The sequence below is a fragment of the Oncorhynchus masou genome, unplaced genomic scaffold, assembly GCF_036934945.1.
Source record: "Oncorhynchus masou masou isolate Uvic2021 unplaced genomic scaffold, UVic_Omas_1.1 unplaced_scaffold_1667, whole genome shotgun sequence".
NCBI lineage: Eukaryota > Metazoa > Chordata > Actinopteri > Salmoniformes > Salmonidae > Oncorhynchus > Oncorhynchus masou.
This window is the reverse complement of record NW_027006801.1, coordinates 44,038-67,260: the sequence shown is the minus strand read 5'-3', so window position 1 is coordinate 67,260 and position 23,223 is coordinate 44,038. Positions and strand designations below refer to the sequence as shown.

The 23,223-nt window shown below is 41.1% G+C and overlaps 1 protein-coding gene across 1 annotated transcript in view; it reads right to left on the bottom strand.

The window, feature by feature from the left end:
- Window positions 1–316: 316 nt before the first annotated feature.
- The window catches only part of LOC135531923 (NACHT, LRR and PYD domains-containing protein 12-like), a 41,103-nt gene continuing 18,196 nt past the window's right edge, over window positions 317–23,223 (bottom strand). Inside the window, exons 7-13 of the mRNA XM_064959620.1 lie at window positions 9,624–9,797; window positions 7,262–7,435; window positions 4,986–5,159; window positions 3,154–3,327; window positions 2,543–2,716; window positions 1,949–1,995; window positions 317–1,554 (exon numbers count right to left, since the gene is read on the bottom strand). Coding sequence (XP_064815692.1) covers window positions 1,016–1,554; window positions 1,949–1,995; window positions 2,543–2,716; window positions 3,154–3,327; window positions 4,986–5,159; window positions 7,262–7,435; window positions 9,624–9,797 — 1,456 coding nt within the window. The 3' untranslated portion in view covers window positions 317–1,015. The remainder of the gene's footprint in view (window positions 1,555–1,948; window positions 1,996–2,542; window positions 2,717–3,153; window positions 3,328–4,985; window positions 5,160–7,261; window positions 7,436–9,623; window positions 9,798–23,223) is intronic.

The following is a 23,223-nucleotide window of genomic DNA, read 5'->3' as shown; positions in this document are numbered from 1 at the left end:
GAGCAGAGAGAGAGCAACACTGTTGCTTTCGTGACCCTCCACACATTCTCTGTCTCCCCTCCCTCTCTCTCTTTCCCTCCGTGACCCTGCATTAAGACACTATGTTGCTACAGTGACCCTGCATCACACCACTATGTTGCTACAGTGACCCTGCATCACACCACTATGTTGCTACAGTGACCCTGCATCACACCACTCTGTTGCTATAGTGACCCTGCATTACTAGACTCTGTTGCTTTAGTCAACCTGCATTACAACACTGTTGTAGAAAGGCAACGTAAAATCAATAACAATTTTTCACAATTATTAACATGCCTTTTCTTGTTTCAAGTGTGTTTTATTATGAAAAGTACAATATATCCTTGTATACTTGTACAACTATGGAGCGTATGTCCATATATAATTGTATATAATTGTACAATTTGTTATGTGTGTTTGTCCAGTGAGTGTGTGTTTGTCCAGTGTGTCAGAGTGTGTGTGTTTGTGTGTCCTGTGTGTGTTTCCTGTATGTGTGCCCACTGTGTTTGTGTGTATGTTTGTTTGTCTAGTGTGTGTGTTTGTCCAGTGTGTTTTTGTTTGTCCAGTGTGTGTCCAGTGTGTGTTTGTTTGTCCAGTGTGTGTCCAGTGTGTGTTTGTTTGTCCAGTGTGTCCAGTGTGTGTCTGTGAGTCCAGTGTGTGTGTGTCCAGTGTTTGTGAGTGTGTGTGTGTCCAGTGTGTGTGTGTCCAATGTGAGTCCAGTGTGTTTGTCCAGTGTGTGTGTTTTTGTCCAGTGTGTGTGTGTGTGTGAGTCCGGTGTGTGTGGGTTTGTCCAGTGTGAATGTGTGTGTTTTTCCAGTGTGTGTGTGTGTTTATCCAGTGTGTGTGTGTTTGTCCAGTTTGAATGTGTGTGTGTGTGTGTGTGTGTGAGTCCAGTGTGTGTGTGTTTGTCCAGTGTTTGTGTGTGTAATGTGTGTGTGAGTTCAGTGTGTGTGTGTGTGAGTCCAGTGTGTGTGAGTGTGTCCAGTGTGCGTGTGTATCACTGACAGAGAGACACTGAGTCACCATCATTAAACCAAACCCCAAACCCTGGATAGAGGGGCTCAGTGAATGTGGAGGTGAATGTGTACAGGTGGGTCAGTGTGTCAGAGGAGGCTCTATAGAAGGACAGAGTGCCGGCTGGCCAGTCCAGATACACTCCTACTCTGTGGGGGCTGGAGGGGGAGACGTCTATGGTAGTGGGATTATTATTGTGCCAGGCTCTGTATCTGTTGTCATAGCAGAACAGACTCCAGGACTTGTCATTGTATCCAAGATAACAGTCATCACCCCTTCCTCTCCTGCTGATTCCTTTATATGTCACTCCTATAACAGACCCCATTATCCCACTCCACTCTACCTCCCAGTAACAGCGCCCAGTCAGACCCTCTCTACACAGCACCTGTCTACAGTCCTCAAATCTCTCTGGGTGATCAGGATACGGCTGCTCCTCTCTCCTACATGTCACCTTTCTGTTCTCCTCAGACAGAGAGAGGAGTCTGTTTACTGTGTTTAGGTCCAGTGTGAGATCACAGACATCTGATGAATGAAACCAGACACAATATTAGAAATCATCATCATTCACATTAGAACGTTAACTCACTTTTCACTAATTCATTTAATGTAGATGTTTCTAGGTATCAAAAGGAGAAGTTAAGGTAACTTGAGACTTGTTGAATGATCATATGTTATAATGTTTGGTAAAATAAAACACACAAATACACACAAATACACACACACACACACACACACACACACACACACATTGTCAAATCAACTCTTTGTAAACTTTGGTGTCCCTGATTTCTGCTTCTGTGGAACTACAGCTGATATTTAATATGACCAAGTCAGTAATGATGGTGGTCTTTGACTTTGACTTAACTTGAATTAAGACTTATTCTTAGTCATATTCTTCACAGCAGTCAACACTCACATTTTCTAAGCCCAGGTTTCATTCTGTTCTCTCCACCATGTTCCACACTGTAGCGGTAAGCAGAAGAACAGACAGTCATTGAGGGATACACCTGAACTCTCACATCACACACACACACACACACACACACACACACACACACACACACACACACACACACACACACACACACACACACACAGGGTCAATCATTGGTAAGAATGTTTTGTATGTCTGTGTGTGTGTGTGTGTGTCCTGTGTGTATGTGTGTGTCCATTGTGTGTGTGTGTCCTGTGTGCGTGTGTTTGTGTCCAGTGTGTGTGTCCAGTGTGTCTAGTTTGTGTTTCCTTTGTGTGTGTGTCCAGTGTGTTTGTGTCTAGTTTGTGTTTCCATTGTTTGTGTGTCCAGTGTGTTTGTGTCCAGTGTGTGTGTTTCCTTTGTGTGTGTGTCCAGTGTGTATGTGTCCAGTGTGTGTGTCCATTGTGTGTGTGTCCAGTGTCACTCTCACACATTCAGCATATAACTTTGTCCAAGTGGTGGTCAGAATGTTTGTCTTAACCAGCCTAATAAGTCAAACATGTCTGATATGAACATTGACATAAACCCTCTACATACTTGAGTTTCTCCAGTCTGCAGTGTGGATCCTCCAGTCCAGCAGAGAGCAGTCTGACTCCTGAGTCTCCTGGGTGATTGTAGCTCAGGTCCAGCTCTCTCAGGTGTGAGGGGTTTGACCTCAGAGCTGAGACCAGAGAAGCACAGCCTTCCCCTGTGACTAGACACCCAGACAGCCTGCAAAGAGTCAAATCATATTAAAATCACACTGATATTCTTTGGTGGTGAAAATATTGGCAGTATATTTTTTTCTAAATGTTCATATGGGGTCTGATCTCTGTAACTTTCTCATTCATCATCATTCTCTATTCCTTCATGTTTATTCATAATCATGGGAGCAATGTAGAATTTAGAATGAATGAATGAATGATGAATGTAGAAGTGGAGGCTACAACAAAACATGCTAACCTCTCATCATTACCAATAACAGAGGCTGAAACAAAACCTGCTAACGTCTCACCATTACCAATAACAGAGGCTACAACAAAACATACTAACCTCTCACCTTTAACCTCTCACCTTTAACACATATGGTGTGGACTATGTGTGTCTGGTAAACACATGTGGATCTGGTGAACAGTTATCACTTGTTGACCAACTACAGGAATACTGACCTCAGAGTCTCCAGTTTACAGTGGGGATTCCCCAGTCCAGCAGAGAGCAGCTTCACTCCTGAATCCTTCAGGTCATTGTTACTCAGGTCCAGCTCTCTCAGGTGTGAGGGGTTTGACCTCAGAGCTGAGACCAGAGAAGCACAGCCTTCCTCTGTGACTAGACAGCCTGACAGCCTGCAAAGAGTCAAATCATATTAAAACCACACTGATATTCTTTGGTGGTGAAAATAGTGGCAGTATATTTTTTTTACATGTTCAGATATATCAGTGTCCTGAAACCTGCCATATCTATTCATAAATTAATGTTTCATTATTAGAAATGCCACATTATCCAGTATTGCTTGTAGATAGAAAGATGCATATTAACATATATTATAGTGGACTGACCAGACCAGTTTAAAAGGCAGTATCAGTCAAAAGAGAGACAGTGAGGTATCAGATGTAGATTGTATTGAGTATACAGTCCACACCATATCTATTTAGACAGTGAGGTATCAGATTTAGATTGTATTGAGTATACAGTCCACACCATATCTATTTAGACAGTGAGGTATCAGATTTAGATTGTATTGAGTATACAGTCCACACCATATCTATTTTGACAGTGAGGTATCAGATTTAGATTGTATTGAGTATACAGTCCACACCATATCTATTTAGACAGTGAGGTATCAGATTTAGATTGTATTGAGTATACAGTCCACACCATATCTATTTAGACAGTGAAGTATCAGATTTAGATTGTATTGAGTATACAGTCCACACCATATCTATTTAGACAGTGAAGCTAACACTTTAAATGTGACTCTATACTCCAACATTTTGTATTTGAGATCAAATGTTCCATTTGAGGTTACAGTATATAATGTCACCTTTTATTTGAGGATATTTTAATACATATCTGTTTCAACGTTTAGAAAAATTAAAGCATTTTATGTATCTAGTCCCCCAATTTGAAGAAGTCATAAGTATTCTGACCAATTCACTTATAGTGTATTAACGTAGTAAACAGTTTAGTATTTGGTTGTAAACTTCTTGTTGCATTTACAGAATGTTTGTTGTGTTATTGGTTGTGTTTTGCCCAATTTTAAAATGGTGGGTGGAGTAATTTTCTGTCTAAGTGAGTAGATAACATGTTTCTAAACACTTCTAGATGAATCCTGAATAATAATGAGTGAGAAAGTTACAGAGGCTACAACAAAACATGCTATCCTCTCACCATGACCAATTTCAGAGGCTACAACAAAACATGCTAACCTCTCACCATTACCAATAACAGAGGCTACAACAAAACATGCTAATCTCTTACCATTACCAATAACAGAGGCTACAACAAAACATGCTAACCTCTTACCATTACCAATAACAGAGGCTACAACAAAATATGCTAACCTCTTACCATTACAAATAACAGAGGCTACAACAAAACATGCTAACCTCTTTCCATTACCAATAACAGAGGCTACAACAAAACATGCTAACCTCTCACCATTACCAATAACAGAGGCTACAACAAAACATGCTAACCTCTCACCATTAACAACAACAGAGGCTACAACAAAACATGCGCACCTCTCACCATTACCAATAACAGAGGCTACAACAAAACATGCTAACCTCTCAAATTTAACCTCAAATAAAAGGTGACATTCTGTACTGTCACCTAATATGAAACATTGTATCTCTAATCCAAAATGCTGGAGCATAGCTCCACATTTAAAACTGTAAGCTTCACTGTCCAAACACATATGGTGTGGACTATGTGTGTCTGGTAAACACATGTGTGTCTGGTGAACAGTTATCACTTGTTGACCAACTACAGGAATACTGACCTCAGAGTCTCCAGTTTACAGTGGGGATTCCCCAGTCCAGCAGAGAGCAGCTTCACTCCTGAATCCTTCAGGTCATTGTTACTCAGGTCCAGCTCTCTCAGGTGTGAGGGGTTTGACCTCAGAGCTGAGACCAGAGAAGCACAGCCTTCCTCTGTGACTAGACAGCCTGACAGCCTGCAAAGAGTCAGATCATATTAAAACCACACTGATATTCTTTGGTGGTGAAAATAGTGGCAGTATATTTTTTTTACATGTTCAGATATATCAGTGTCCTGAAACCTGCCATATCTATTCATAAATTAATGTTTCATTATTAGAAATGCCACATTATCCAATATTGCTTGTAGATAGAAAGATGCATATTAACATATATTATAGTGGAATGACCAGACCAGTTTAAAAGGCAGTATCAGTCAAAAGAGAGACAGTGAGGTATCAGATTTAGATTGTATTGAGTATACAGTCCACACCATATCTATTTAGACAGTGAGGAATCAGATTTAGATTGTATTAAGTATACAGTCCACACCATATCTATTTAGACAGTGAGGAATCAGATTTAGATTTTATTAAGTATACAGTCCACACCATATCTATTTAGACAGTGAGGTATCAGATTTAGATTGTATTGAGTATACAGTCCACACCATATCTATTTTGACAGTGAAGTATCAGATTTAGTTTGTATTGAGTATACAGTCCACACCATATCTATTTAGACAGTGAGGAATCAGATTTAGATTGTATTGAGTATACAGTCCACACCATATCTATTTAGACAGTGAGGAATCAGATTTAGATTGTATTAAGTATACAGTCCACAACATATCTATTTAGACAGTGAGGTATCAGATTTAGATTGTATTAAGTATACAGTCCACACCATATCTATTTTGACAGTGAGGTATCAGATTTAGATTGTATTGAGTATACAGTCCACACCATATCTATTTTGACAGTGAAGTATCAGATTTAGTTTGTATTGAGTATACAGTCCACACCATATCTATTTAGACAGTGAGGAATCAGATTTAGATTGTATTGAGTATACAGTCCACACCATATCTATTTAGACAGTGAGGAATCAGATTTAGATTGTATTAAGTATACAGTCCACACCATATCTATTTAGACAATGAAGCTAACACTTTAAATGTGACTCTATACTCCAACATTTTGGAATTGAGATCAAATGTTCCATATGAGGTGACAGTATATAATGTCACCTTTTATTTGAGGATATTTTAATACATATCTGTTTAAACGTTTAGAAAAATTAAAGCATTTTATGTATCTAGTCCCCCAATTTGAAGAAATCATAAGTATTCTGACCAATTCACTTATAGTGTATTAACGTAGTAAACAGTTTAGTATTTGGTTATAAACTTCTTGTTGCATTTACAGAATGTTTGTTGTGTTATTGGTTGTGTTTTGCCCAATTTTAAAATGGTGGGTGGAGTAATTTTCTGTCTAAGTGAGTAGATAACATGTTTCTAAACACTACTAGATGAATCCTGAATAATAATGAGTGAGAAAGTTACAGAGGCTTCAACAAAACATGCTAACCTCTCACCATTACCAATAACAGAGGCTACAAAAAAACATGCTAACCTCTCACCATTACCAATAACAGAGCCTACAACAAAACATGCTAACCTCTCACCATTACCAATAACAGAGGATACAACAAAACATGCTAACCTCTCACCATGACCAATATCAGAGGCTACAACAAAACATGCTAACCTCTTACCATTACCAATAACAGAGGCTACAACAAAACATGCTAACCTCTTACCATTACCAATAACAGAGGCTACAACAAAACATGCTAACCTCTTACCATTACAAATAACAGAGGCTACAACAAAACATGCTAACCTCTTACCATTACCAATAACAGAGGCTACAACAAAACATGCTAACCTCTCACTATTACCAATAACAGAGGCTACAACAAAACATGCTAACCTCTCACCATTACCAACAACAGAGGCTACAACAAAACATGCGCACCTCTCACCATTACCAATAACAGAGGCTACAACAAAACATGCTAACCTCTCACCTTTAACCTCAAATAAAAGGTGACATTCTGTACTGTCACCTAATATGAAACATTGTATCTCTAATCCAAAATGCTGGAGCATAGCTCCACATTTAAAACTGTAAGCTTCACTGTCCAAACACATATGGTGTGGACTATGTGTGTCTGGTAAACACATGTGGATCTGGTGAACAGTTATCACTTGTTGACCAACTACAGGAATACTGACCTCAGAGTCTCCAGTTTACAGTGGGGATTCCCCAGTCCAGCAGAGAGCAGCTTCACTCCTGAATCCTTCAGGTCATTGTTACTCAGATCCAGCTCTCTCAGGTGTGAGGGGTTTGACCTCAGAGCTGAGACCAGAGAAGCACAGCCTTCCTCTGTGACTAGACAGCCTGACAGCCTGCAAAGAGTCAGATCATATTAAAATCACACTGTTATTCTTTGGTGGTGAAAATAGTGGCAGTATATATTTTTTACATGTTCAGATATATCAGTGTCCTGAAACCTGCCATATCTATTCATAAATTAATGTATCATTATTAGAAATGCCACATTATCCAAGTATTGCTTGTAGATAGAAAGATGCATATTAACAAATATTATAGTGGACTGACCAGACCAGTTTAAAAAGCAGTATCGGTCAAAAGAGAGACAGTGAGGAATCAGATTTAGATTGTATTGAGTATACAGTCCACACCATATCTATTTAGACAGTGAGGTATCAGATTTAGATTGTATTGAGTGTACAGTCCACACCATATCTATTTAGACAGTGAGGTATCAGATTTAGATTGTATTGAGTAAACAGTCCACACCATATCTATTTAGACAGTGAGGTATCAGATTTAGGTTGTATTGAGTATACAGTCCACACCATATCTATTTAGACAGTGAGGTATCAGATTTAGATTGTATTGAGTATACAGTCCACACCATATCTATTTAGACAGTGAGGAATCAGATTTAGATTGTATTGATTATACAGTCCACACCATATCTATTTAGACAGTGAGGTATCAGATTTAGATTGTATTGAGTGTACAGTCCACACCATATCTATTTAGACAGTGAGGTATCAGATTTAGATTGTATTGAGTAAACAGTCCACACCATATCTATTTAGACAGTGAGGTATCAGATTTAGGTTGTATTGAGTATACAGTCCACACCATATCTATTTAGACAGTGAGGTATCAGATTTAGATTGTATTGAGTATACAGTCCACACCATATCTATTTAGACAGTGAGGAATCAGATTTAGATTGTATTGAGTATACAGTCCACTCCATATCTATTTAGACAGTGAGGTATCAGATTTAGGTTGTATTGAGTATACAGTCCACACCATATCTATTTAGACAGTGAGGTATCAGATTTAGATTGTATTGAGTATACAGTCCACACCATATCTATTTAGACAGTGAGGAATCAGATTTAGATTGTATTGAGTATACAGTCCACTCCATATCTATTTTGACAGTGAGGTATCAGATTTAGATTGTATTGAGTATACAGTCGACACCATATCTATTTAGACAGTGAAGCTAATATTTTAAATGTGACTCTATACTCCAACATTTTGGATTTGAGATCAAATGTTTCATATGAGGTGACAGTATATAATGTCACCTTTTATTTGAGGATATTTTAATACATATCTGTTTAAACGTTTAGAAAAATTAAAGCATTTTATGTAGCTAGTCCCCCAATTTGAAGAAGTCATAAGTATTCTGACCAATTCACTTATAGTGTATTAACGTAGTAAACAGTTTAGTATTTGGTTGTAAACTTCTTGTTGCATTTACAGAATGTTTGTTGTGTTATTGGTTGTGTTTTGCCCAATTTTAAAATGGTGGGTGGAGTAATTTTCTGTCTAAGTGAGTAGATAACATGTTTCTAAACACTACTAGATGAATCCTGAATAATAATGAGTGAGAAAGTTACAGAGGCTACAACAAAACATGCTAACCTCTCACCATTACCAATAACAGAGGCTACAACAAAACATGCTAACCTCTCACCATTACCAATAACAGAGGCTACAACAAAACATGCTAACCTCTTACCATTACCAATAACAGAGGCTACAACAAAATATGCTAACCTCGCACCATTACCAATAACAGAGACTACAACAAAACATACTAACCTCTTACCATTACCAATAACAGAGACTACAACAACACATGCTAACCTCTCACCATTACCAATAACAGAGGTTACAACAAAACATGCTAACCTCTTACCATTACCAATAACAGAGGCTACAACAAAACATGCTAACCTCTCACCATTACCAACAACAGACTACAACAAAACATGCTAACCTCTCACCATTACCAATAACAGAGGCTACAACAAAACATACTAACCTCTCACCTTTAACCTCAAATAAAAGGTGACATTCTGTACTGTCACCTAATATGAAACATTGTATCTCTAATCCAAAATGCTGGAGCATAGCTCCACATTTAAAACTGTAAGCTTCACTGTCCAGACACATATGGTGTGTACTATGTGTGTCTGGTAAACACATGTGGATCTGGTGAACAGTTATCACTTGTTGACCAACTACAGGAATACTGACCTCAGAGTCTCCAGTTTACAGTGGGGATTCTCCAGTCCAGCAGAGAGCAGCTCCACTCCTGAATCCTTCAGGTCATTGTTACTCAGATCCAGCTCTCTCAGGTGTGAGGGGTTTGACCTCAGAGCTGAGACCAGAGAAGCACAGCCTTCCTCTGTGACTAGACAGCCTGACAGCCTGCAAAGAGTCAGATCATATTAAAATCACACTGATATTCTTTGGTGGTGAAAATAGTGGCAGTATATATTTTTTACATGTTCAGATATATCAGTGTCCTGAAACCTGCCATATCTATTCATAAATTAATGTTTCATTATTAGAAATGCCACATTATCCAGTATTGCTTGTAGATAGAAAGATGCATATTAAAATATATTATAGTGGACTGACCAGACCAGTTTAAAAAGCAGTATCAGTCAAAAGAGAGACAGTGAGGTATCAGATGTAGATTGTATTGAGTATACAGTCCACACCATATCTATTTAGACAGTGAGGTATCAGATTTAGATTGTATTGAGTATGCAGTCCACACCATATCTATTTTGACAGTGAGGTATCAGATTTAGATTGTATTGAGTATACAGTCCACACCATATCTATTTAGACAGTGAGGTATCAGATTTAGATTGTATTGAGTATACAGTCCACACCATATCTATTTAGACAGTGAAGTATCAGATTTAGATTATATTGATTATACAGTCCACACCATATCTATTTAGACAGTGAAGCTAACATTTTAAATGTGACTCTATACTCCAACATTTTGGATTTGAGATCAAATGTTCCATTTGAGGTGACAGTATATAATGTCACCTTTTATTTGAGGATATTTTAATACATATCTGTTTCAACGTTTAGAAAAATTAAAGCATTTTATGTATCTAGTCCCCTTATTTGAAGAAGTCATAAGTATTCTGACCAATTCACTTATAGTGTATTAACGTAGTAAACAGTTTAGTATTTGGTTATAAACTTCTTGTTGCATTTACAGAATGTTTGTTGTGTTATTGGTTGTGTTTTGCCCAATTTTAAAATGGTGGGTGGAGTAATTTTCTGTCTAAGTGAGTAGATAACATGTTTCTAAACACTACTAGATGAATCCTGAATAATAATGAGTGAGAAAGTTACAGAGGCTACAACAAAATATGCTAACCTCTCACCATTACCAATAACAGAGGCTACAACAAAACATACTAACCTCTCACCAATACCAATAACAGAGGCTACAACAAAACATGCTAACCTCTCACCATTACAAATAACAGAGGCTACAACAAAACATGCTAATCTCTTACCATTACCAATAACAGAGGCTACAACAAAACATGCTAACCTCTTACCATTACCAATAACAGAGGCTACAACAAAACATGCTAACCTCTTACCATTACAAATAACAGAGGCTACAACAAAACATGCTAACCTCTTACCATTACCAATAACAGAGGCTACAACAAAACATGCTAACCTCTCACCATTACCAATAACAGAGGCTACAACAAAACATGCTAACCTCTCACCATTACCAATAACAGAGGCTACAACAAAACATGCTAACCTCTCACCATTACCAACAACAGAGGCTACAACAAAACATGCGCACCTCTCACCATTACCAATAACAGAGGCTACAACAAAACATGCTAACCTCTCACCTTTAACCTCAAATAAAAGGTGACATTCTGTACTGTCACTTAATATGAAACATTGTATCTCTAATCCAAAATGCTGGAGCAGAGCACCACATTTAAAACTGTTAGCTTCACTGTCCAAACACATATGGTGTGGACTATGTGTGTCTGGTGAACAGTTATCACTTGTTGACCAACTACAGGAATACTGACCTCAGAGTCTCCAGTTTACAGTGGGGATTCCCCAGTCCAGCAGAGAGCAGCTTCACTCCTGAATCCTTCAGGTCATTGTTACTCAGGTCCAGCTCTCTCAGGTGTGAGGGGTTTGACCTCAGAGCTGAGACCAGATTAGCACAGCCTTCCTCTGTGACTAGACAGCCTGACAGCCTGCAAAGAGTCAGATCATATTAAAATCACACTGCTCTTCTTTGGTGGTGAAAATAGTGGCAGTATATTTTTTCAACATATGGAACCTTCCAATATTTATTTGTAAATTAATGTATCATCATTAAAAATGACAACTGATCAAATCATCACCTGAGGATAGAAACAAGTACAAATATTTGAGTAGACTGACCAGACGAGTTTAAAAAGCAGTATAAGTCAAAAGACAGACAGTGAGGTATCAGATTTAGATTGTATTGAGTATACAGTCCACACCATATCTATTTAGACAGTGAGGTATCAGATTTAGATTGTATTGAGTATACAGTCCACAACATATCTATTTAGACAGTGAGGTATCAGATTTAGATTGTATTGAGTATACAGTCCACACCATATCTATTTAGACAGTGAGGTATCAGATTTAGATTGTATTGAATAAACAGTCCACACCATATCTCTTTAGACAATGAAGCTAACATTTTAAATGTGTCTCTATACTCCAACATTTTGGATTTGAGATCAAATGTTTCATATGAGGTGACAGTGTATAATTTCACCGTTTATTTTCGGATATTTTAATACATATCTGTTTCACGATTAAAAATGAAAAAACTTTATGTTTACAGCATCCCCATTAGAAGAAGACATAAGTATTCTGACCAATTTACTTATAGTGTATTAAAGTAGTCAAAGTTTAGTACTTGGTCGTAAACTCTTTGGTTGCATTTGCAGTTTGTTTTGGTTGTGTTTTTTGGTTGTGTTTTGCCCAATAATCAAATAGTGGATGATGAGGGGAGTAATTTTCTGTCTAGGAGAGTAGATAACATGTTTCTAAACAATAATAAATGAATCCTGATGATGCCTTGATTAAGAAAAATCATCACTGAATCATGAATAATAATGAGTGAGAAAGTTACAGAGGCTACAACAAAACATGCTAACCTCTCACCATTACCAATAACAGAGGCTACAACAAAACATGCTAACCTCTCACCATTACCAATAACAGAGGCTACAACAAAACATGCTAATCTGTTCCACTGTTTGAATGAACTGAATGACCATTCTCTAGTGGAGGAGATCCAAAGCTACCTGAGCTCAGGAAGTCTCTCAAAACCCAACCTGTCACCTGCACAGTGGTCAGCTCTGGTCTTTGTGTTGCTGACTTCAGAAAAGGAGCTGGATGTGTTTGACCTGAAGAAATACACTAGATCAGAGGAAGGTCTTCTGAGGCTGCTGCCAGTGGTCAAAGCCTCCAGCAGCAGTGTAGCAGTGTAGCCTAGTGGTTGGAGCATTGGACTAAAACATTTTCCGGCGCCGATAGAGATGGCCGCCTCGCTTCGCGTTCCTAGGAAACTATGCAGTTTTTTGTTTTTTTTTACGTGTTATTTCTTACATTAGTACCCCAGGTCATCTTAGGTTTCATTACATACAGTCGAGAAGAACTACTGTATATAAGATCAGCGTCAACTCACCATCAGTACGACCAAGAATATGTTTTTCCCGACGCGGATCCTGTGTTCTGCCTTACAAACAGGACAACGGAATGGATCGCATGCAGAGACCCCAAAAAACAACTTCGAAAAAGAGGGAAACGAGGCGGTCTTCTGGTCAGACTACGGAGACGGGCACATCGTGCCCCACTTCCTAGCATTCTTCTTGCCAATGTCCAGTCTCTTGACAACAAGGTTGATGAAATCCGAGCAAGGGTAGCATTCCAGAGGGACATCAGAGACTGTAACGTTCTGTGCTTCACGGAAACATGGCTCACTGGAGAGACGCTATCCGAAGCGGTGCAGCCAACGGGTTTCTCCACGCATCGCGCCGACAGAAACAAACACCTTTCTGGTAAGAAGAAGGGTGGGGGTGTATGCCTTATGGCTAACGAGGCATGGTGCGATGAAAGAAACATACAGGAACTAAAATCCTTCTGTTCACCTGATTTAGAATTCCTCACAATCAAATGTAGTCCGCATTATCTACCAAGAGAATTCTCTTCGATTATAATCACAGCCGTATATATATCCCCCTCCCCCAAGCAGACACATCGATGGCTCTGAACGAACTTTATTTAACTCTTTGCAAACTGGAAACCATTTATCTGTAGGCTGCATTCATTGTTGCTGGGGATTTTAACAAGGCTAATCTGAAAACAAGACTCCCTAAATTTTATCAGCATATCGATTGCGCAACCAGGGGTGGAAAAACCTTGGATCACTGTTACTCTAACTTACGCGACGCATATAAGGCCCTGCCCCGCCCCCCTTTCGGAAAAGCTGACCATGACTCCATTTTGCTGATACCTGCCTAAAGACAAAAACTAAAAAAAGAAGCTCCCACGCTGAGGTCTGTCCAACGCTGGTCTGACCAAGCTGACTCCACACTCCAAGACTGCTTCCCTCACGTGGACTGGGACATGTTTCGTATTGCGTCAGATAACAACATTGACGAATACGCTGATTCGGTGTGCGAGTTCATTAGAAAGTGCGTTGAAGATGTCGTTCCCATAGCAACGATTAAAACATTCCCTAACCAGAAACCGTGGACTGATGGCAGCATTCGCGTGAAACTGAAAGCGCGAACCACTGCTTTCAATCAGGGCAAGGTGTCTGGTAACATGACTGAATACAAACAGTGCAGCTATTCCCTCCGTAAGGCTATCAAACAAGCTAAGCGTCAGTACAGAGGCAAAGTAGAATCTCAATTCAACGGCTCAGACACAAGAGGCATGTGGCAGGGTCTACAGTCAATCACGGACTACAGGAAGAAATCCAGCCCAGTCACGGACCAGGATGTCTTGCTCCCAGGCAGACTAAATAACTTTTTTGCCCGCTTTGAGGACAATACAATGCCACTGACACGGCCTGCAACGGAAACATGCGGTCTCTCCTTCACTGCAGCCGAGGTGAGTAAAACATTTAAATGTGTTTACCCTCGCAAGGCTGCAGGCCCAGACGGCATCCCCAGCCTCGCCCTCAGAGCAAGCGCAGACCAGCTGGCTGGTGTGTTTACGGACATATTCAATCAATCCCTATACCAGTCTGCTGTTCCCACATGCTTCAAGAGGGCCACCATTGTTCCTGTTCCCAAGAAAGCTAAGGTAACTGAGCTAAACGACTACCGCCCCGTAGCACTCACTTCCGTCATCATGAAGTGCTTTGAGAGACTAGTCAAGGACCATATCACCTCCACCCTACCTGACACCCTAGACCCACTCCAATTTGCTTACCGCCCAAATAGGTCCACAGACGATGCAATCTCAACCACACTGCACACTGCCCTAACCCATCTGGACAAGAGGAATACCTATGTGAGAATGCTGTTCATCGACTACAGCTCGGCATTCAACACCATAGTACCCTCCAAGCTCGTCATCAAGCTCGAGACCCTGGGTCTCGACCCCGCCCTTTGCAACTGGGTACTGGACTTCCTGACGGGCCGCCCCCAGGTGGTGAGGGTAGGTAACAACATCTCCTCCCCACTGATCCTCAACACTGGGGCCCCACAAGGGTGCGTTCTGAGCCCTCTCCTGTACTCCCTGTTCACCCACGACTGCGTGGCCACGCACGCCTCCAACTCAATCATCAAGTTTGCGGACGACACAACAGTGGTAGGCTTGATTACCAACAACGACGAGACGGCCTACAGGGAGGAGGTGAGGGCCCTCGGAGTGTGGTGTCAGGAAAATAACCTCACACTCAACGTGAGCAAAACTAAGGAGATGATTGTGGACTTCAGGAAACAGCAGAGGGAACACCCCCCTATCCACATCTAAGGAACAGTAGTGGAGAGAGTAGCAAGTGTTAAGTGCCTCGGCATACACATCACAGACAAACTGAATTGGTCCACTCACACAGACAGCATCGTGAAGAAGGCGCAGCAGCGCCTCTTCAACCTCAGGAGGCTGAAGAAATTCGGCTTGTCACCAAAAGCACTCACAAACTTCTACAGATGCACAATCGAGAGCATCCTGGCGGGCTGTATCACCGCCTGGTACGGCAACTGCTCCGCCCTCAACCGTAAGGCTCTCCAGAGGGTAGTGAGGTCTGCACAACGCATCACCAGGGGCAAACTACCTGCCCTCCAGGACACCTACACCACCCGATGTTACAGGAAGGCCATAAAGATCATCAAGGACATCAACCACCCGATCCACTGCCTGTTCACCCCGCTATCATCCAGAAGGCGAGGTCAGTACAGGTGCATCAAAGCTGGGACCGAGAGACTGAAAAACAGCTTCTATCTCAAGGCCATCAGACTGTTAAACAGCCACCACTAACATTGAGTGGCTGCTGCCAACACACTGACACTGACTCAACTCCAGCCACTTTAATAATGGGAATTGATTGGAAATGATGTAAATATATCACTAGCCACTTTAAACAATGCTACCTTATATAATGTTACTTACCCTACATTATTCATCTCATATGCATACGTATATACTGTACTCTATATCATCGACTGCATCCTTATGTAATACATGTATCACTAGCCACTTTAACTATGCCACTTTGTTTACATACTCATCTCATATGTATATACTGTACTCGATACCATCTACTGTATCTTGCCTATGCTGCTCTGTACCATCACTCATTCATATATCCTTATGTACATATTCTTTATCCCCTTACACTGTGTATAAGACAGTAGCTTAGGAATTGTTAGTTAGATTACTTGTTGGTTATTACTGCATTGTCGGAACTAGAAGCACAAGCATTTCGCTACACTCGCATTAACATCTGCTAACCATGTGTATGTGACAAATAATACATTTGATTTGACTATTAACCGAAAGGTTGCAAGTTCAAATCCCCAAGCTGACAAGGTTCAAAAGCTGTCATTCTGCCCCTGAACAGGCAGTTAACCCACTGTTCCTAGGCCGTCATTGAAAATAAGAATTTGTTCTTAACTGACTTGCCTGGTTAAATAAAGGTAAAAAAAATTTTTTAAAATAATAAAAAACCTGTCACCATTAACAGAGTGGGTCTGATCTTTGTGCCTCTGTAACTTTCTCATTCATCATTATTCATTCCTGATTATTCATCATCATAGGAGCATCCACATGAATGTAGAAGTGTTCAGAAACATCTTCTATTCTTACTGACAATACAAGTGAAGTGACTCCAAAATGACAGGACTTTATACACCATTCAGTTTTTTTTTACCTTTATTTAACCAACTATTTTACAAGGCAAGTCAGTTAAGAACAAATTCTTATTTTCAATGATGGCCTAGGTAACAGTGGGTTAACTGCCTGTTCAGGGGCAGAACGACAGATTTGTACCTTGTCAGCTCGGGGGTTTGAACTTGCAACCTTCCGGTTACTAGTCCAATGCTCTCACCACTAGGCTACCCTGCCACCCCTATTAGGAAAAAAATAATCTAAATCACAACCAAGACAAACTGCAAATTATTTCAACATGTTAGTAGAATCACAAGATTGATGTAATCACTGCAGGCATGGAATATGGGACCAAACACTAAACTTATGACTAAAATAATTTATCCAAAATATTATGACTTTTTCAAATGGGAGAACTAGATACATAAAGTGTTTTCATTTATAAACTGTAAAATATATATGTATGAAAATACCTTTAAAGAAAAGGTGACATTCTGTACTGTTTAATTTTTACCTTCCGGTTCCGGGTTGGAGCGAGCGGTCGCATTACACTTCGGTCCGCAGGTAGTATAACTTTTCATTACATTTTCATTACATTTCATTATAGTACAACGGTTTGATTTGTCTAATCTTAGCAATTTCTTCTTAGCTAGCTACATAGCCGTCTTTGTATCAAAGATAATTGCGTAATTATCGTATTTCGTCGTCCTAACGTAGTCTACACTGCTATCTGCCCAGCAGCTAGCTAACGTCCACCGTCTACCAGCACTGTAGAAACTATTACACTCAACTGAACGACTCGATTAGTGTAGTGTTAGCTAGCTACATAGTTGTCTTTGCTGTCTTCGTATCCAAGATAATTGTGTAGTTTAGAGTGTGTCGACTTAGAGTGATTATCTTAATTTACCGAGGTTACCTAGCCAGCTATTTGTCGTCCTTAACGTAGGAGATACTGCTAGCTAGCTAGCCAACAGCTAGCCAACGTCTACCGAATAGAACTTCAACAACCCGGTCAACATTCCGCTTCGCTCCACAGGTAGTATCAAATTTTCATTTCACTTCATTACAGTACAACGGTTTGATTTGTTTGATCGTAGCTAGCTAGCTACATAGCCGTCTTTGTATCTAAGACAATTGTGTAGTCTAGAGCGATTTTCTAGGTTAGCTAGCCAGCTATTGTCGTTCTTTTAACGTAACGTAACGTAATCAACACTGCTAGCTGGCCAGCTAGCCCCCGAATAGCAGCACTGTAGAAACTATTACACTCGACGGAACGACTTGATTAGTGTAGTGTCAACAACGCAGCCACTGCCAGCTAGCCTACAAAGTCAACAACGCAGCCACTGCCAGCTAGCCTACTCCAGCAGTACTGTATCATTTCAATCATTTTAGTCAATAAGATTCTTGCTACGTAAGCTTAACTTTCTGAACATTCGAGACGTGTAGTCCACTTGTCATTCCAATCTCCTTTGCATTAGCGTAGCCTCTTCTGTAGCCTGTCAACTATGTGTCTATCTATCCCTGTTCTCTCCTCTCTGCACAGACCATACAAACGCTCCAAACCACGTGGCCGCGGCCACCCTAATCTGGTGGTCCCAGCGCGCACGACCCACGTGGAGTTCCAGGTCTCCGGTAGCCTCTGGAACTGCCGATCTGCGGCCAACAAGGCAGAGTTCATCTCAGCCTATGCCTCCCTCCAGTCCCTCGACTTCTTGGCACTGACGGAAACATGGATCACCACAGATAACACTGCTACTCCTACTGCTCTCTCTTCGTCCGCCCACGTGTTCTCGCACACCCCGAGAGCTTCTGGTCAGCGGGGTGGTGGCACCGGGATCCTCATCTCTCCCAAGTGGTCATTCTCTCTTTCTCCCCTTACCCATCTGTCTATCGCCTCCTTTGAATTCCATGCTGTCACAGTTACCAGCCCTTTCAAGCTTAACATCCTTATCATTTATCGCCCTCCAGGTTCCCTCTGAGAGTTCATCAATGAGCTTGATGCCTTGATAAGCTCCTTTCCTGAGGACGGCTCACCTCATACGTATATACTGTACTCTATATCATCGACTGCATCCTTATGTAATACATGTATCACTAGCCACTTTAACTATGCCACTTTGTTTACATACTCATCTCATATGTATATACTGTACTCGATACCATCTACTGTATCTTGCCTATGCTGCTCTGTACCATCACTCATTCATATATCCTTATGTACATATTCTTTATCCCCTTACACTGTGTATAAGACAGTAGCTTAGGAATTGTTAGTTAGATTACTTGTTGGTTATTACTGCATTGTCGGAACTAGAAGCACAAGCATTTCGCTACACTCGCATTAACATCTGCTAACCATGTGTATGTGACAAATAATACATTTGATTTGACTATTAACCGAAAGGTTGCAAGTTCAAATCCCCAAGCTGACAAGGTTCAAAAGCTGTCATTCTGCCCCTGAACAGGCAGTTAACCCACTGTTCCTAGGCCGTCATTGAAAATAAGAATTTGTTCTTAACTGACTTGCCTGGTTAAATAAAGGTAAAACATTTTTTTTTAAATAATAAAAAACCTGTCACCATTAACAGAGTGGGTCTGATCTTTGTGCCTCTGTAACTTTCTCATTCATCATTATTCATTCCTGATTATTCATCATCATAGGAGCATCCACATGAATGTAGAAGTGTTCAGAAACATCTTCTATTCTTACTGACAATACAAGTGAAGTGACTCCAAAATGACAGGACTTTATACACCATTCAGTTTTTTTTTACCTTTATTTAACCAACTATTTTACAAGGCAAGTCAGTTAAGAACAAATTCTTATTTTCAATGATGGCCTAGGTAACAGTGGGTTAACTGCCTGTTCAGGGGCAGAACAACAGATTTGTACCTTGTCAGCTCGGGGGTTTGAACTTGCAACCTTCCGGTTACTAGTCCAATGCTCTCACCACTAGGCTACCCTGCCACCCCTATTAGGAAAAAAATAATCTAAATCACAACCAAGACAAACTGCAAATTATTTCAACATGTTAGTAGAATCACAAGATTGATGTAATCACTGCAGGCATGGAATATGGGACCAAACACTAAACTTATGACTAAAATAATTTATCCAAAATATTATGACTTTTTCAAATGGGAGAACTAGATACATAAAGTGTTTTCATTTATAAACTGTAAAATATATATGTATGAAAATACCTTTAAAGAAAAGGTGACATTCTGTACTGTTTAATTTTTACCTTCCGGTTCCGGGTTGGAGCGAGCGGTCGCATCTACACTTCGGTCCGCAGGTAGTATAACTTTTCATTACATTTTCATTACATTTCATTATAGTACAACGGTTTGATTTGTCTAATCTTAGCAATTTCTTCTTAGCTAGCTACATAGCCGTCTTTGTATCAAAGATAATTGCGTAATTATCGTATTTCGTCGTCCTAACGTAGTCTACACTGCTATCTGCCCAGCAGCTAGCTAACGTCCACCGTCTACCAGCACTGTAGAAACTATTACACTCAACTGAACGACTCGATTAGTGTAGTGTTAGCTAGCTACATAGTTGTCTTTGCTGTCTTCGTATCCAAGATAATTGTGTAGTTTAGAGTGTGTCGACTTAGAGTGATTATCTTAATTTACCGAGGTTACCTAGCCAGCTATTTGTCGTCCTTAACGTAGGAGATACTGCTAGCTAGCTAGCCAACAGCTAGCCAACGTCTACCGAATAGAACTTCAACAACCCGGTCAACATTCCGCTTCGCTCCACAGGTAGTATCAAATTTTCATTTCACTTCATTACAGTACAACGGTTTGATTTGTTTGATCGTAGCTAGCTAGCTACATAGCCGTCTTTGTATCTAAGACAATTGTGTAGTCTAGAGCGATTTTCTAGGTTAGCTAGCCAGCTATTGTCGTTCTTTTAACGTAACGTAACGTAATCAACACTGCTAGCTGGCCAGCTAGCCCCGAATAGCAGCACTGTAGAAACTATTACACTCGACGGAACGACTTGATTAGTGTAGTGTCAACAACGCAGCCACTGCCAGCTAGCCTACAAAGTCAACAACGCAGCCACTGCCAGCTAGCCTACTCCAGCAGTACTGTATCATTTCAATCATTTTAGTCAATAAGATTCTTGCTACGTAAGCTTAACTTTCTGAACATTCGAGACGTGTAGTCCACTTGTCATTCCAATCTCCTTTGCATTAGCGTAGCCTCTTCTGTAGCCTGTCAACTATGTGTCTATCTATCCCTGTTCTCTCCTCTCTGCACAGACCATACAAACGCTCCAAACCACGTGGCCGCGGCCACCCTAATCTGGTGGTCCCAGCGCGCACGACCCACGTGGAGTTCCAGGTCTCCGGTAGCCTCTGGAACTGCCGATCTGCGGCCAACAAGGCAGAGTTCATCTCAGCCTATGCCTCCCTCCAGTCCCTCGACTTCTTGGCACTGACGGAAACATGGATCACCACAGATAACACTGCTACTCCTACTGCTCTCTCTTCGTCCGCCCACGTGTTCTCGCACACCCCGAGAGCTTCTGGTCAGCGGGGTGGTGGCACCGGGATCCTCATCTCTCCCAAGTGGTCATTCTCTCTTTCTCCCCTTACCCATCTGTCTATCGCCTCCTTTGAATTCCATGCTGTCACAGTTACCAGCCCTTTCAAGCTTAACATCCTTATCATTTATCGCCCTCCAGGTTCCCTCTGAGAGTTCATCAATGAGCTTGATGCCTTGATAAGCTCCTTTCCTGAGGACGGCTCACCTCATACGTATATACTGTACTCTATATCATCGACTGCATCCTTATGTAATACATGTATCACTAGCCACTTTAACTATGCCACTTTGTTTACATACTCATCTCATATGTATATACTGTACTCGATACCATCTACTGTATCTTGCCTATGCTGCTCTGTACCATCACTCATTCATATATCCTTATGTACATATTCTTTATCCCCTTACACTGTGTATAAGACAGTAGCTTAGGAATTGTTAGTTAGATTACTTGTTGGTTATTACTGCATTGTCGGAACTAGAAGCACAAGCATTTCGCTACACTCGCATTAACATCTGCTAACCATGTGTATGTGACAAATAATACATTTGATTTGACTATTAACCGAAAGGTTGCAAGTTCAAATCCCCAAGCTGACAAGGTTCAAAAGCTGTCATTCTGCCCCTGAACAGGCAGTTAACCCACTGTTCCTAGGCCGTCATTGAAAATAAGAATTTGTTCTTAACTGACTTGCCTGGTTAAATAAAGGTAAAAAAAATAAAAAAAAATAATAAAAAACCTGTCACCATTAACAGAGTGGGTCTGATCTTTGTGCCTCTGTAACTTTCTCATTCATCATTATTCATTCCTGATTATTCATCATCATAGGAGCATCCACATGAATGTAGAAGTGTTCAGAAACATCTCCCCTTACCAATGCAGTCACCTCTCACAGTCCTGGGCGACTTTAACCTCCCCACGTCTACCTTTGACTCATTCCTCTCTGCCTCCTTCTTTCCACTCCTCTCCTCTTTTGACCTCACCCTCTCACCTTCCCCCCCTACTCACAAGGCAGGCAATACGCTCGACCTCATCTTTACTAGATGCTGTTCTTCCACTAACCTCATTGCAACTCCCCTCCAAGTCTCCGACCACTACCTTGTATCCTTTTCCCTCTCGCTCTCATCCAACACTTCCCACACTGCCCCTACTCGGATGGTATCGCGCCGTCTCAACCTTCGCTCTCTCTCCCCGCTACTCTCTCCTCTTCCATCCTATCATCTCTTCCCTCTTCTCAAACCTTCTCCAACCTATCTCCTGATTCTGCCTCCTCAACCCTCCTCTCTTCCCTTTCTGCATCCTTTGACTCTCTATGTCCCCTATCCTCCAGGCCGGCTCGGTCCTCCCCTCCCGCTCCGTGGCTCGACGACTCATTGCGAGCTCACAGAACAGGGCTCCGGGCAGCCGAGCGGAAATGGAGGAAAACTCGCCTCCCTCCTCCCCCTCCCCCCCCTCCTACCTCTCTGCAGATGACTTCGTCAACCATTTTGAAAAGAAGGTCGACGACATCCGATCCTCGTTTGCTAAGTCAAACGACACCGCTGGTTCTGCTCACACTGCCCTACCCTGTGCTCTGACCTCTTTCTCCCCTCTCTCTCCAGATGAAATCTCGCTTCTTGTGACGGCCGGCCGCCCAACAACCTGCCCGCTTGACCCTATCCCCTCCTCTCTTCTCCAGACCATTTCCGGAGACCTTCTCCCTTACCTCACCTCGCTCATCAACTCATCCCTGACCGCTGGCTATGTCCCTTCCGTCTTCAAGAGAGCGAGAGTTGCACCCCTTCTGAAAAAACCTACACTCGATCCCTCCGATGTCAACAACTACAGACCAGTATCCCTTCTTTCTTTTCTCTCCAAAACTCTTGAACGTGCCGTCCTTGGCCAGCTCTC